A 14923-nucleotide genomic window follows, 5' to 3' on the forward strand; every position below is an offset into this window, starting at 1 on the left:
GTGGGACACTCTAAAATAAAAGAAACAGTTATTAGTAGGAGATTGATTCTGAGAAGTATTAAAATGAGTTTAATAAACCAATTAACTATTTATTAACTTAATCAATTAGTTTATAAATTAATTTCATCAAACTCAAGACAATTTGACAAACATCTGGCATTAGTTTATTATAGGAATTTCTAGTTTATAGATTATAAAATGCTTTGAACATCTAATTTTAGCTTATTTGAATTTTTCATTAATGTTCTATATATTTTAGTACATTTTTTATTGTCTTACATTTTATTTATCTATTATTAATTTTTAACTTTGCAGATATAATTAATTAGTTTAGTATTTATACTATTTATTGATTACCTTTCAAGTTTTACGCCGTTCAAATTAAAAAAGTCTAACTTTATAAATTGAAGTAATATAAATTTTATTTCATAATGCTACATGAAAACTAAATACAACAAAAAATATAAACAAGAATATAACGTTAAATTAAATAAAAATTAATATCGAGTTAACTTACTAATTTAAAACTTATAACCTATAAGCTTATTAACTACAACTCAGCATAACAGCCACCAATTAGCTTAACAGTTAACTTGTTTTGAAACATCAACTCACATCAATTGTTTTGAAAATTAAAGTTTATCTCTTGTTTCCTTCATACAACGTAAAGATTTATTTATTTGAAACTAAATATTAGGCAATTAACCATACTAGAATGATTTGTTTGGCTCGGTTCTAAAAGTTGTATTACGGCAATATTGTATAATCTGTGGCAAACATGTGACACCAAGCCAATAAGTTAAGTTGGCAGTAAGTCATAAACTGTAGTAAAGAGAAACAAAATCCACAAAATGAGCTCAACTAATTCTACATACTTCAAAATTGGTCCAGAATCTGTAAACAGATTTTCAACGCTCAAGTTCACTAGAAAGCTATCATTTCCCGCGGAGAAAACAGTCTTTTCTTTTGCATTTTTTGGGCATTTGGGGTTGGGAGATTAGAGTTACCACCTGTTTTTAGGAGGTTTCACTTTATAAATACGAACTATCCAATTCTGTGTAGTGAATGCCTCTTCCAAGTACTCAAGCTTTATGTCCTTATTTCCAATTTCAACACCTCTGGCGCGATCATATCTGTCATTGTATCAAACAGAACATATTAACAAGCATACACACAATATTACACGAATCATCATTGAGGATGGTCCATAGGACAAACGGATACAAGAATTCATATTTTATTCCTACATAAGCGAAGATAACAATGTGGCAAGAAACACCTAGTTATGAAAATTGAACAGGTTTGATATAAGGCTGTAATTTGAACTAGAGATTCTGGGAGTAAACATATTTCAGTCTAACCGGCTACTGCACTAAGTATGTACATGGGCGGATACCCTAAACTTATGCATAACGTAATCTTCTACATTGGATAGTAAACTATAAAAAGGCAAATAGACTTATCAAACTCCAAAATCTTAAAACATAATTTGGATATTTTTAACGTGTGATTACCATATAGCTAGCTAATCAAAGTAGCTTAGATTCTTCATTCCCATTGTCAAAACCACAAATGCAAGGACACCTAGATTTTTTGGAGTCTTTGTAAAAATTGTATAAACAAGAGCCATGGAACTTACCCGGGTGGCTTGCCATATTCTGTTGTCAGCTCCCCAAACCGATAATAAGATAGCTTGTACCTAAGAACCATAGATACGAAAAATATAATTAAATTCAACATGTATCAATTCATCAAGTTCCTTTACATACGATTCAAATACCAGCAAATAATATTATCCTGAAGTTCTGAACATTCTCCACTCTTTTTAATGTGTATAAATAGAACCTGATTCGCACTGGGGAAACACTAGAATAGCATTTACCCTTGCTTTTACTTTAAATTTTACTAATTGAAAACTGTTTGACAGTGTACTTGGGGTCTTGGGATTCTAAACAAAAAAAAAAACACTGCTTTTATGGTAAGAGCTTCTACAAAACATTGTTTTGCACAACTTCTCTTTTTAAGGAAAATAGAACCCAAAATAGGGTATATCAAATACTACCTAGGAAAACCCAATTTCCCTGGTCGTAGACTGTTTACAAATTCCAACCTAGTTAAACTTCTGTGCCGCTAGAGGACACTTGTCAATTTTAGTACATAATTCTCTATTTTACACCAAAACCCAAACATAGACTTGTAGTGCTAAACTAGTAATGCTACAAAACTTACATGAGACAGTTCAACATCTTTGGAGCAGCTCCTTTATCTACTCGATATTCTCCATTCACAAGGTAATCAGGTTCCTTTATCACAGGAAAAACTCCGCCACCAATTCTCACCATCCAAAGAAATCTACACAAAAATATGGGAATATGTTTTAAAAGTATTAAACGTATTATAGCAGAGAAGATAGAGAAATACTAGCACTGTACAAATTAAAATAAGAAACAAATAAAAATCAGAAGAAAAACTGCAAGGTTAATATTTGGGACATACTCAATAAGTGTATATATACTTACATCTTCAGAAAGGAATAAAATTTTACACCAGAAAAATCTAACAACATACTATCTAAGCTTACTTTGATCAGTGAAGACATTACAAACCTAGAAATGTTTTTGCATGCAAAAACAGTATAAGAATTAAAGCCACAATTGGAAACATATTTGAACCAAGTTTTCCTAGTTCATGTTTCCATAAAAATGGGCAGCCAATCTGCACAAACTTGATGATGGAATGTATATAAATATTTTATTTTCTAGAACATATGAAGGCTAATACACACTCCTCCTATGAAAGGGGAAGGTAAGACACACAATAAAGAATAAGGACAGCCTAAAGGCGCCAACTATTGAAATGAGAGTGAACAGTCTCAAAAATAGAGTAAAGCTACCTACACAATATGAGTGGCTTGAGCTAGAGTGACAACACTTAAAACATATGGTTTATTAACTTTATCTGTTTTATGCTCAAGCACATATATGCTCAACGACTCTAATGAAGCCAGCTGTATGTGAAAACCTCTGAATGCAAGACTGGTCTATCTAGCGTTTTTCCTAAAGAAGTGGGCTCACACATGAAGTAAACATGGATATAAAAACAAAACAAAATACTTCATATGGCCTTACTTATTAATATCATCAGAAGAATAACCAGTAACACCACCAAACACGACTAATACATAGTCCACATCAAGCGATCTCATTATCTCATAAGCCTCATCCTCGTAGGATGACATTGCTCGCCCAACAGTAGCTATGTGAGTGTTGTTCCATGTGTTATTGTCAACAATTACAGTTCTGTTTCCCATGGCAGTGATTTGATAACCATAATCCCACCATGACATCACCTTGGCATCTTGTGGAGTGTTCTGTCGAAGCCAATAGTATGCTTCACGATAATCATCAAAGATGACCCTTTGGCCATGAGCACCCCTTGCAGCCAAGACAATTGAGGGAGATGAATAAGCCTCTGATGTGACCCAAGTGCAGTGAATAGCATATCTACTGAGCAAATAGAAAGCACCAAGGAGTAACACAATTGCACCATTCCTTTGGAAAGGCTGGGAGTTGTCAATTACACCCTAAATAACAGCAATCATACACCGATTATTAAGTAGTCACATCAACATTCACTGCAACAACATTAAGAGACAAAACACTATTTCATACAATATTTAATATCAATCTGAAAAAAGATAAACACGTGAAGTTACATTTAGTTGTTGTGAAAGAACATGGCAATTACCATACCAGCTGTGTGGTGCACATTGGCATTTAAGTAAATATTTTGTTTGGAATATACCAAACGAAAACAGATTTTTCTTTCTTGAAATTAAAGAAATGAAAGCAAGTGGACAAAGTAGAAGGACGGGTACACTCTTTACTGGATTAGCATGTGATTATAAAGGCGAGAGACTTTCAACACAATAGAATGCAATTCGTCTGAAGAAGCCTTTCACTAAATGGGCTACTAAAAGAATCTAACCTTAGAAGAACTTTTTGCAGTGCTAGTTCCTTTAGTAGATCCACTTTGAACAGCTGGGCTCTTGGCCCTCACTACCCGTGTCAAATTTTTTATGGTGGCAGAAACCGCAATAGCACTAATGAGGCACATAGCAGGGGTAGCAACAAGAATCAACCGAACCATAACCCCCGCAAAATACATGCTTGTAAGACCATACATAACTAAAAAGATTGTGGCATCAGACAAGCGCTTGAAACAAAAATAGAGACCAGCAGGGAAAAGGAACAGCAAGATATGGAAATCAAACATGAAGGATGACCAAGCAGTTGGTTGATGCTCAGAGACAGATGCTATAATCGGAATGTGATCCTTGGCATAAGTTGGATCCAGCAAGGAGTAAAACCTCCCAGTCCATGGAGAAATATAACCAGACGCCATGCCCACTCCCAAAGCAACAGCACCAACAGTAACCGCACTGGTCACAGTAATCTTCAAAAAGGACTGAAAGAGTTTGGTGTCACTTAGCAAATGCCTCACCCAATCCAGGAAGAAAAACACCTGCAAAAACAACCAAGTTAGACGCTAAGAGAAAAACAACTCCCATGAAAGGACAAAACTTAAGCGCAGTTCCTAATGTGCTTTCACCCTTGTTCTTTAATCAAGAACTAAAGTATCAATTTAGTCATCTACATTGGACATTAATGCAAATATTTACTTTGTTACCAAAATTGAAATTCTAATTTTGATTGAAGAAAAAGCTTTTAAATTTTGGTCACAACTCCATCCATCATAAACCTTGATATTGCAGGAAAATGAAGTCATAATTAAGGGGACAATTCCATTGTATTCCCTAATATTGCAGGAAATTGCAGACAAATGCAGCTACATTCCCAAAAACGTTGATATTGGGGTTGAAATTGCAGTCACAAATTCCAAAAAACCTAGGCATTGTAGCTGAAATCGCAATTGCGGACCATCAATTGTGGCACTCAATCCCAAAAACCTTGACATTGCAACTGAAATCGGGGTTACAAACATTCTTCTAAAACCTCAACAAAACTAACTAAAGAGCGGCATCTAAATTTTGTCCCAGATAAAATCCTACACACATTTGTCCAAAATTTCCTGTAACAAGAAGTATCCCATCAAAACTGTCACCACAATTTAAAACCTTGGTGGCGCTTACATTCAGAAGCCTAGACATTGCAGCCGAAACCACAACATTGCCAATTATGGTGCAGTAGTCCAAATAAGAAAATAAAAATTTAACATTGTTACCAATTCGCGACCCTTTTTTCAAAACTACCCAAACAACTGCATCTATTTTTCGTCCCAGATAAAATCCTAAACACACATACACGGATAGAGAAAAGAAACCAACCTGCAGCAAGAAAAACACGCCCATTGCCGCCATGTGCTCCCCGGACTGCACATGCTGGAACCCCACAAATCTAATCTGCATTGCCAGCAGCATCCCCAAGACATACATGCAGTTATACGCCACATACAACCTCAACGAGTACCTCCCCGTCACAAGCAGCACCAGCACATAAAGCGGCACCAAATTGATTATAAAAACGTAACCTCCCCACGCAGACACCATGTAGAAGTACCCAAACGCCGAACCCAAAGCCCACGCCAGCGAGCCAGTGTTCACGGCCTTCACAAAGAGGTAAAAAGTCAGCAACAGCGCGAAGATCGCCACGCCCTCGTTGTCGTAAGAGCCAGCGACGGAGCGCGAGATGTACCCGGGACAGATCGCGATGAGCGCCGCGGCAACAATGCCGGCGCCGGAGTCCCAGACCTCCTTGGCAAAGAAATACGCGACGAGAGTGGTGTTGGAGGCGAAGAAAGGGGCGGTGAGGACGCAGACCTCGCGGATGTGAACGAAGAGGCGGAGGAAGCGGAGAAGGGAGTGAATGGCAGCTGCAGTGAGCATGAGGCCGGGGTAAAGCGTGCCGCCGATGATGCGGCCGAGCGGGTACCAGGACTCGGAGTCGAACCAGTTCCAGAACTCGGCGAAGCCATTGCGCGTGAGGAAGAGCGTGGTGCGGTAGTTGAAGTAGGGGTCGAACTCGTGGATCATGGACTCATAGCGGAGGACGCTGAAGAGGCGCGTGATGAAGGCGAGGACGTAGATGAGGGCGAGTGTGGCGACGCGGATGAGGAGCTCCTGCTGCTTGGTCTTGAGCTTTAGGGTTTTTGGGAACGAGAAAGAGTTGATGGAGGGTTTGAGATCTTGTTGCGCCATTGTTAAAGGTTTGAAGTTGAAGAACAATGGTGTAATTAGGGTTTCATGGAGAATTTGGAACTGGAATTAGGAAATGGAATGATAGTGGATCTGAATCTTGTGACGATGGAATGAAGAAGAGTCAGAGTCAACGGTTTGTAGGAATGAAAACCAGAGTAGGGATTGGCAAAGAAGAGATTCCAAACACTACCTTTGGGTTTGGATCCAAACTACACTGCACACACTCTTTCTCTCTCGGGTGTCACTGTCATCTACACTCAAACATATAACACGTGTTTTTTATTTTTTTTTTCTAACAGAACCTAGGTTTTTTGTTTTTCGTATTTTGAGGTTGTTTACTCATTAATACACTGTTTTCTAACATAAAACACTAATTAAACCGAATGTGTTACACTGTTTTTTTTTATAATATATACAGTGTGTGTTTTATATTAGATTGGACCAATTAATTATTGTCTTTGTATTTAAAGCATTTTGTAAATAATTGATTGATTAATTTAATTGAGGTGATTAACTCACTTGACATTGGTTTCGTTTTGTTAAACGAAGTTTATGATGTGAGAGAGTAGAGGAGTTAAAATTAAAGTTAAATGTTTTAAACTATGTAACTAATTCAAGAAAAAAAAACCCGGAAACGAAAAAGTTATCTCGCTTTGGAAGTAAATCAAAACAAAAAAGACATTTTTTTTTTGTCTATCTATCTGGTGAGTTTTTTTATTTAAATTAATATAGTATTTATGAATTAAAACAATTAAAAATAAGGCATTTATAAATAACAATAATTGTAGCAATAATTAAAAAGGGATAGATTTTCAAATTGTATTGTTTGGATAAAGTATTTCATAATAGTTTTTCTTAAATACTTATTCAAAATGTAAAGTATTGCGTTTATATTATTTTTTATACATAATTGGTTCATGAAAGAGTTATGGATATTGAGATGGAAGAGAATTTGCTCCTTTACTGTTCTTTCATAATATACTAATTTTGACGTTTTAAAATATATTAAAAAAATATTTAAAATATTAATACAGTGTATTTTTAATATTTACAGATAACAATATCAAAGAAATTAGTAAAAAATTTGAACTCTATGGAAGAAGAAAGAATAGAAATTTGGATTATTTGTTGGTTTTTGGTATACTATTTCTCTACTTTGCTTTCATAATATATTGTTCACCAGTAATTTTAACATTTTAAAATATATTAAAAGAATATTTAAAATATCAGTATATTTTTAATGTAGAATCGAGGAATAGTGATTAAGATTATTGTTGAAAGCTTGAGCTTTTAATAATTTATATCAATTTAAGAGAAAAGTCTATGTCAACTGTAGAAGACAGACATATGTTTTAGTTAAAGTATAAGGGAGAATTTACTGGTCTAAATGTCTCTATGATTTTATGGAGATTGACAGAGGTAGATTCTTTATGGGGCAGAGCAAAGGACATACAACACTCAAATGATTGATTTAATTGGAATCATGGTTGCAACAGTTTTGGATTCTAATATAAAGCATGAAATTGCTTTTTAGTTTGAACTGCAGTGTTAAGTACTGCATTACACTGCACTGTCAAGGAAAGCTCCAATGAGGGAACTTCTTTATAACATAAGAAGGGTTATGGTCCCCAATTTTTCTTAATATTTATACATTAATATATAATTAATATATTCTGTTTTTAAATATTTTTATTTTTTTGGATCAATTTGACAAGTGTAAAGTTTTTTTTTTTTTTTTTATCGTTGTCTCTTCAATGTGAGGAAGTTGGATTAGATAAAAAAATACATTAGTTAGAACTTTATTGTTTTTTTCTAAGTAGCTTAACTTCTTTACCTAATCTGATTTTGGTTTCACAAAATAGAAATAAAATGATTTTTAACTGAAAGTTATAAAAAATATGTTGAAAATTACAAAAATTATGAAGTTAATTTGTCTGATTGATTTTTTTTATTTATATATTATTAAATAAGATGCTAAATTTTATATTTATATAAATTAATATATAATTTAAAATTCTTTTATTTTAATATATTTTATATATTTGACGTTCTCAAATTTTTTTATGCATTTATATAAAATTTTGACACTCCTAAAGTATTTATTGAAGATCTAATCCTAAAAAGTCCAACTCTCATTCACAAAATGGAAGAGCGTAACATGTCAGTTCTAAATTGTTGTTGAAAAGTGTCTTTGAATTAATGGATGTGGAGAATGAATATTTATTGGTAAGTTTTGATGCAGAGGAAGATATGAATAAGAATATCAATGGAGGGTTTTATATGTCTGAACTTTATTGCTTCGTTTTTCAGTTGCAGGGAAATGTTGACAAAACCTTGGTTGTATTCTATTCGCTCTCGGAATTTAAGCATAATTAATTATGATGAGAATGTGTTTGTTAACTATGTTTTACGTGAAGATGTTAATACAACTAATCTTATTAGACAAAGTGTGCATCAAAATAATTTTGAATGCACCTATTGTGGGTAAGTTTTAGCTTCATAGAAGATGGCATAATGTGGAAGATGAAGTGATAAAGAAGGCAACGTAGAAGATGTTAGTGATAAAACTGAGGAGAATTAAATTCACTAAATAAATATGAAAATACAACACATGGCAAGAGGATTATGGTTAGGAAAAAGTGGGAAAATGAAGTACTACTAGCAAAGCTGAGATGGATTGGATTTCCTTTTGTAAAATTAAACATATGTTTAATTGCGATGATTTAAGGTAAAAAGGTGTAAACCATGTTAGATATGAGTCCTTAATCACAGTTTTACACCACTAAAGCATGGGATTTGTACTCGTAATATGGAATTTTAATTTTCTTTTCTTTCATTTACTTACAGAGGCGTGGAAACTAATTGTGTTGATCAATTTGGAGATAAATTAAATGAGTAGGATTCTTTTTCTCGTGTTTATGCAGCATCAGCTAAACCTTTTGTTAGGGTTCTTGCTTGACCTTATATAAAAAATCATTCTAACTCTTATCGAATATCATTGAAACTTGTTAATATCATTGCTTATGACGCTTTTTTTTAATCATGATATCTTCGCCTTATAAGTTTAATAATCTTTTATCAAAATCTTAAAATCCAGTGTTATAAATGTCTTTGTTTCTTAATTTTGATTCAAATAAATTCAGATTAAAATTTTCAAACTATTGTATCTTTTTAGATCTTTATATACTTAAATGAAATTTCAGAAGGTGAGGATTCACCTCATTTTTAATCTTGCTGAATTTCTGAGTTTAGCTCGAGATATAACTAAAAGTTATTACACATTATTTAAATTTTTTGTTGAATGCATTTATGGATTTAGATACACCATTCAAGAATTTCAATAACATAATTTGATCAATTGACATGAATCTTCAAGAGGATAATAACTTTTAGCAATCAACACGCATCTACCTCTAGAAAAGATAAGTTCGTCATCAAAGCATAAATAGAGTTGTGGATGATTAGGGAAGGAGCACAAAAATGTATCGAGTTTCTTCTTGTACGATTCAGCCAAAGTTAGCTAATGCATTTTCTTTTTTGAAAAAGAACATTTTCTAATTTAAAAAATGTTTTTGTAAATTAAATGTTTAAACGATAATAATTCATTGATTTAGTAATGTTTAAGTATAGATAAAATAATAGAACGTAATGTATTTGTTAACCATGACTAGAAAGTAAACTTATTAATAAAAAATTTCGAAAAAAGATAATATTCTAGAGTAACTTTTTTAATCTGTTTCGGGAACCATGCATGGCAACATCAAAGTGATCACTGGTGATGTTACTTATTAGTGGATATCTAAGTCTAACTATAATGACAGTGTCACCGTAACAGAAATTTCTCTATAACAACATAAGCTACCACAGAAATTCACACAATTTTATCATAGGACATAACTGGCCCCCACGTTATAGACTCGGCATTTAATATTGACGTCAATTTAGTTGCCGGAAATTCATTGGCAGAGGGTACGCGCTTACAAATGAAGGCAACAAAAATCGGAATTCAAAGAGGACGTTTCAAACTTCCGCAAATATAAAGCATCTTGAATTTTATTTTGGTGCACCTCTTCGTAACTCTCAAAACTAAAAAAGAGAAAAATAACCCATCATTACCAATGGGAATCAAGAAATTTTGAACATGTTATAAAATAATGGGCCCCAAAATGATTTGATGAAAATAAATCAACCCAAACTATTGCACCAAGCCCCTCTGCTTGAAAACGTCTAGCATGGCAGCTCCAATTTTGGCAGGGGACTCCACGACTGTCACCCCAGCTTCCCTGAGGGTTCTGATTTTGTCTTGTGCAGTTCCCTTGCCGCCCGACACAATAGCTATTCATGTCATAAAAATTAAAAACACAATAAATTAAAAGGTGACACTTCTTAATGCTTGCACTAAACATGAAACTTCCCATGCTAACTTCATTTTCAAAATGTAATGATATTTTTAACGAGACATAAAGATGATTAATCACTCGAGGAACCATTCAACCTACATGACTATCATGCTGCCACTCGTGATACATGCACTAAGCTAAAAATATTGTGCTAAGCCCGATACGCATCTAAGCTAAAAATATTGTGCTAAGCCCGATAAGCAAGTGAAACAGAACAAGGCTACAATCAACAAAAACAGTTGCTTATATACCAAACTAACAAATGCCAAATTATCTAACAATCAGATAAACTTCCATCAGCTAGAACCAAAAAATTGGGATTTCAAATTGAAATTAGATAGAATAAAAATAGGGTGAGAATTACCATTTTAACATTTGAATTATACAATATATGTGAGTGTGCGTATTTAAATTGGATAATCAGCCATGACCCATGATTGGATAATCAGCTATAAACTAAAAAATTGGAAACTAAATGAGCAAGAAACAAAACAAGACAAAGAAGCATGTTGCCTAATGATGATGAATGGAGCAACATGACAGAATGATATTTTCTCTCAGAAGCTATCAATTCCAAAAGTGAAATCTTACCTCCAGCATGTCCCATTCGACGGCCAGGAGGGGCAGTCAAACCAGCAATAAATGCAACAATAGGCTTCTCAGTGCCGCTTTCCTGTTCAGCCATTCTTAAAATCAGTTTAAAAACTCACGAAAATAGCCCTTTAGATAAGACAAAAAAGAGATAGCAATGAGCACGTTTTGCTGCTTTCTCTATAAAATGAGATATTTAACAGAAATATCACCAAGTAACTACTAATAAGTAATAACTATTTAACATCTCGTCACCCAAAATAGGAGATTCACATCTACCAAGATAAGATTTTGAGCTTTCAATAAGCACATTCGATTCTTTTTTCTTAACATATAAATGGTACATGGGATCAATGTAAATCGTCTAATGATCTCTTTGCCCAGGTCTAGCTTTAGCCATCCAAATACAGTTAAAGATTTTTAATATACTCCATCATCTCGACTAACATCAGCCACAACATATGATCAAATAAATAATTTTATGCCTAATGACAGTTGAACTGATTGAGGGTTGGGTCCCTTCCCCACAAGACAGACAAACTTATTTTGATTTATAGGATACTGATCAGTACTAAAAGAAATGAGTTTATGCATCAGTAACAGTTAAAAAGGAACCTTAATTAGTGCAGCAGCATCCTCTTCTGCAGTTCCTCCTATCTCTCCTATAAGAATTATACCTGATTTGCACAAACAAACAGTAATGATGAATTACACTGTCCCATTAACCTTACTGGAACATTGGATAGGAAGGAAACTAGGGACAGAAGACAAAGGTCGTTGATAAACAGAACACATTAATATTATGACAACATAAAATATGACAAGATACCTTCTGTTTGAGGATCAACTAGGAACTTCCTAAGGCAGTCAACAAAGTTTGTTCCATTAAAGGGATCTCCTCCAATACCCACACACGTGGATTGTCCAAGGCCAACAGCAGTTGTTTGGAAAACCTGAATAGTTGAGAACAAATATATAGTTTATCCACGGGTAACCATGCATCATATTATCAAAGGAAATTCAATTTTCAAATGGTAATAAATCCAGGGACAATCCTATAATTCAGTAATAGACAAGCATCAGTTTTTTCATTTTCTAAAGGCTACACAATTAAAATTTAAAAAGATGCTTGAAAGGTTGGAATTTCTTCAAACTTTCATAATGTCAGCAAAATGTTCCAGAGAAAATAAGCAAGTTGCTTATTATGCCAAACACAGCTGAGGGAAATAATCAAGACATGAATATTATAACGTCACAAGTGGAACAAAAGATTCACCCAACGCAGTCAGTGAAAAGTAGCACAATAGACAGAAATTATTGTAGTACAATGTGTCTATTTTTATATGTCAGCAACACATCATTATTCATCAGCAGGGGTGCATCAATTTAAAGTTTTTATTCTAATCACCATACATAAACAGCATAATCAATATCTGACACTGTTGCAACAAAAGAAATAGTCTCTCCCTGCATGAAAACAAATACTCACTGCTTCATATGTCAAGGTACCAGAACGAGAGACAATTCCTATGCGACCAGGCTTATGAATATATCCTGGCATGATTCCAATTTTACATTCCCCAGGCTTGATAATACCAGGGCAGTTTGGTCCTATCAGACGAGTCTTGGACTGCCGGTTAAGTGCTGCCTTAACCCGCACCTGCAATTGAAAAAACAAAATCAACTTCAGTCACTAGTCTCAACTCAGCAGCATAGATCCAAAAGTAAAGTACACAAGGCATTTGATAGCCCATTGTTGGATCTGATTTATCTAAAGCAAGCAACTCACTTTAAAGGGTAAAGTGTGAAATTTCAACATGTTCGAATAAACTTCTCCATGAAAACTTGAGAGAAAATAATATAAAAAGAAAAATGAAATAAACTTCTATAAGCTAAAATCAGTCTATTCATAAGTTAAAACCAATTTCTAGAAACACAAAAAACGAAAGAACTTCTAAATATTAGTTTATGTAGACACTAATTTTAACTTATAGGAGAAACTTATTTCACATTGTATTTTCTTTCCTATAAATGTAAAAAAAAAATGTATCCAAACAGGGCAATAATTGATTTAAATTCAATTTTTGGTAGTACATATACATGTATAAAAGAGTATAAATATGTTGAAATATTATGTATGACTAACATCGACTTCTCCTCCATTTAGAGGAATCTAATCCATTTCCCCCCTCAAAATCAATTAAGCAATACAAAGGCATCCATTAGCCACTACATGATCTTAGCATTAAACGAATACGCAGACAGGCTACAAAACAAAATCAAAACGCAATTACAATCACAAAAACACAAACCTTAAACCACAATGTCTATTCCACACATTGCAAATTATGAATTCAGAATTTGCGAGAAACGACTTACCATATCGTGCTGAGGAATGCCCTCGGTGATGCAGACGACAAGATCCAGCTCAGCCTCCATGGCTTCCATGATGGCGGCGGCAGCGAACGGCGGAGGAACGTAGATGACGGAGGCGTTGGCCTTGGTTTCCGCCTTGGCTTCAGCGACGGTGTTGAAGACGGGAAGGCCCAAGTGTTCGGTTCCACCCTTCTTAGGAGTCACACCACCAACCTGTCGTGTCAGAAGTTAGGGTTAGCAGACGCAAAAGTGTGCATGCGATGGTGGAGTTAACGAGAAAAAAATGAAAAAACGAATGGATCGAAATCGAAATCGAAATGGAGAAAGAGAAAGGGAACCATGTTGGTGCCGTATTCGATGGCTTGTTCAGTGTGAAAGGTGCCGTTTTTGCCAGTGATGCCTTGGCAGATCACGCGTGTGCTCTTGTCGACGAACACAGCCGGCGTGGCCGCCGAGAATTGGCGGAGGCCATGGCGGCGCGAGGCGATGGAGGACAGCAATCTGGTGACGGCTTGTCTTCCCATTTGTGTCTCTGTTTTCTTTCTGAGTGGAGAATGTGAATTCCTTTACTACTATTGCTGCTGTTTCACAGATCAAAACCCAAATGCCCCCAAATACCTCCCTCCTTCTTGGACTTTTTACTTTAAAAAAGAAAAAAAACACAATATTATTTAAAAATAAATAAATATAATGGCTTTATTCCTTAGGGTTTTTTTTTATGAAAGATTGTTCTAATTTCTTTTTCTTTTATTTCTCTATTTCAAATTTCAAAATTAACAATTTTTTTTAATTATATATTTATTTTCATTTATATTGTCGTTGAAAGTTTTCTTAACATTAATTAGAGAGAAAACTAAAAGAAATATAATTACTTACTTGTAAGTAAACCTTATAATCACCAATACAATGATCATGACGAGGATCTTATTTTACTATATGTAAGTAAACTAGAGTAGCTTAGCTTTTTAAAATCTCCTTATGGCTTTGTTTTAATATAAGAGTATTTTAAGACATATATTTTAATAATTTTTAATTAACATGTAATTTCTCAAAAATTTAAATATAAATTCCTTTTTAAAATATATAATTTTAAATTTCATATCAGAGTTTATTCTAATAGGTGTGTCCCGTAATAATTCGGCCTTAAACTTAAAACTCTTACTTTAATTTTCAGTATTTTTTTATATTAATTTTTTTTTATCAATATCTCAATCCAAATAATTTAAAATTTAATTTCGAGTAAATTAAAAATGACGACATTCTTAAAAATGCACTCTAGAATTTTTATTTTTAGTTGAGAGAAAATTATTAAAAGAAGCCAAAACTTTGTAACTTTGTA

General features: G+C 33.9%; 2 protein-coding genes across 2 annotated transcripts; both read right to left on the reverse strand.

Annotated features, from left to right (window-relative positions):
- Nucleotides 1-719: 719 nt before the first annotated feature.
- STT3B (staurosporin and temperature sensitive 3-like b) lies at nt 720-6444 on the reverse strand. Its single transcript, XM_028068350.2, has 6 exons — nt 5348-6444; nt 3988-4524; nt 3129-3583; nt 2230-2352; nt 1640-1699; nt 720-1133 (listed from the first exon to the last, which is right to left on the reverse strand). The coding sequence occupies exons 1-6, from the start codon at nt 6215-6217 to the stop codon at nt 1004-1006; spliced, it is 2175 nt and encodes a 724-aa protein (XP_027924151.1). The 5' UTR covers nt 6218-6444; the 3' UTR covers nt 720-1003.
- Nucleotides 6445-10096: 3652 nt separating this feature from the next.
- LOC114182752 (succinate--CoA ligase [ADP-forming] subunit alpha, mitochondrial) lies at nt 10097-14200 on the reverse strand. Its single transcript, XM_028069683.2, has 7 exons — nt 13923-14200; nt 13588-13797; nt 12698-12868; nt 12038-12161; nt 11824-11885; nt 11209-11290; nt 10097-10552 (listed from the first exon to the last, which is right to left on the reverse strand). The coding sequence occupies exons 1-7, from the start codon at nt 14106-14108 to the stop codon at nt 10413-10415; spliced, it is 975 nt and encodes a 324-aa protein (XP_027925484.1). The 5' UTR covers nt 14109-14200; the 3' UTR covers nt 10097-10412.
- Between the last annotated feature and the right edge of the window lie 723 nt (nt 14201-14923).

This window comes from Vigna unguiculata, chromosome 4 (genome assembly GCF_037176805.1).
Source record: "Vigna unguiculata cultivar grain cowpea cultivar isolate G323 ecotype 2 chromosome 4, ASM3717680v1, whole genome shotgun sequence".
NCBI classification, from domain to species: domain Eukaryota; kingdom Viridiplantae; phylum Streptophyta; class Magnoliopsida; order Fabales; family Fabaceae; genus Vigna; species Vigna unguiculata.

What these genes read in the sequence shown, in the direction of transcription:
- STT3B (XM_028068350.2), bottom strand. Translation starts at nt 6,217, where the DNA reads ATGGCGCAACAAGATCTCAAACCCTCCATCAACTCTTTCTCGTTCCCA. An exon ending in GCGTGTTTTTCTTGCTGCAG is followed by an intron (nt 4,525 to 5,347) that starts GTTGGTTTCTTT and finishes TTGTTTTTGCAG; the next exon opens with GTGTTTTTCTTCCTGGATTG. An exon ending in GAATATGGCAAGCCACCCGG is followed by an intron (nt 1,134 to 1,639) that starts GTAAGTTCCATG and finishes ATACAATGACAG; the next exon opens with ATATGATCGCGCCAGAGGTG.
- LOC114182752 (XM_028069683.2), bottom strand. Translation starts at nt 14,108, where the DNA reads ATGGGAAGACAAGCCGTCACCAGATTGCTGTCCTCCATCGCCTCGCGC. An exon ending in TCGAATACGGCACCAACATG is followed by an intron (nt 13,798 to 13,922) that starts GTTCCCTTTCTC and finishes CTGACACGACAG; the next exon opens with GTTGGTGGTGTGACTCCTAA. An exon ending in ATGCTGCTGCACTAATTAAG is followed by an intron (nt 11,291 to 11,823) that starts GTTCCTTTTTAA and finishes ATGGCTGAACAG; the next exon opens with GAAAGCGGCACTGAGAAGCC.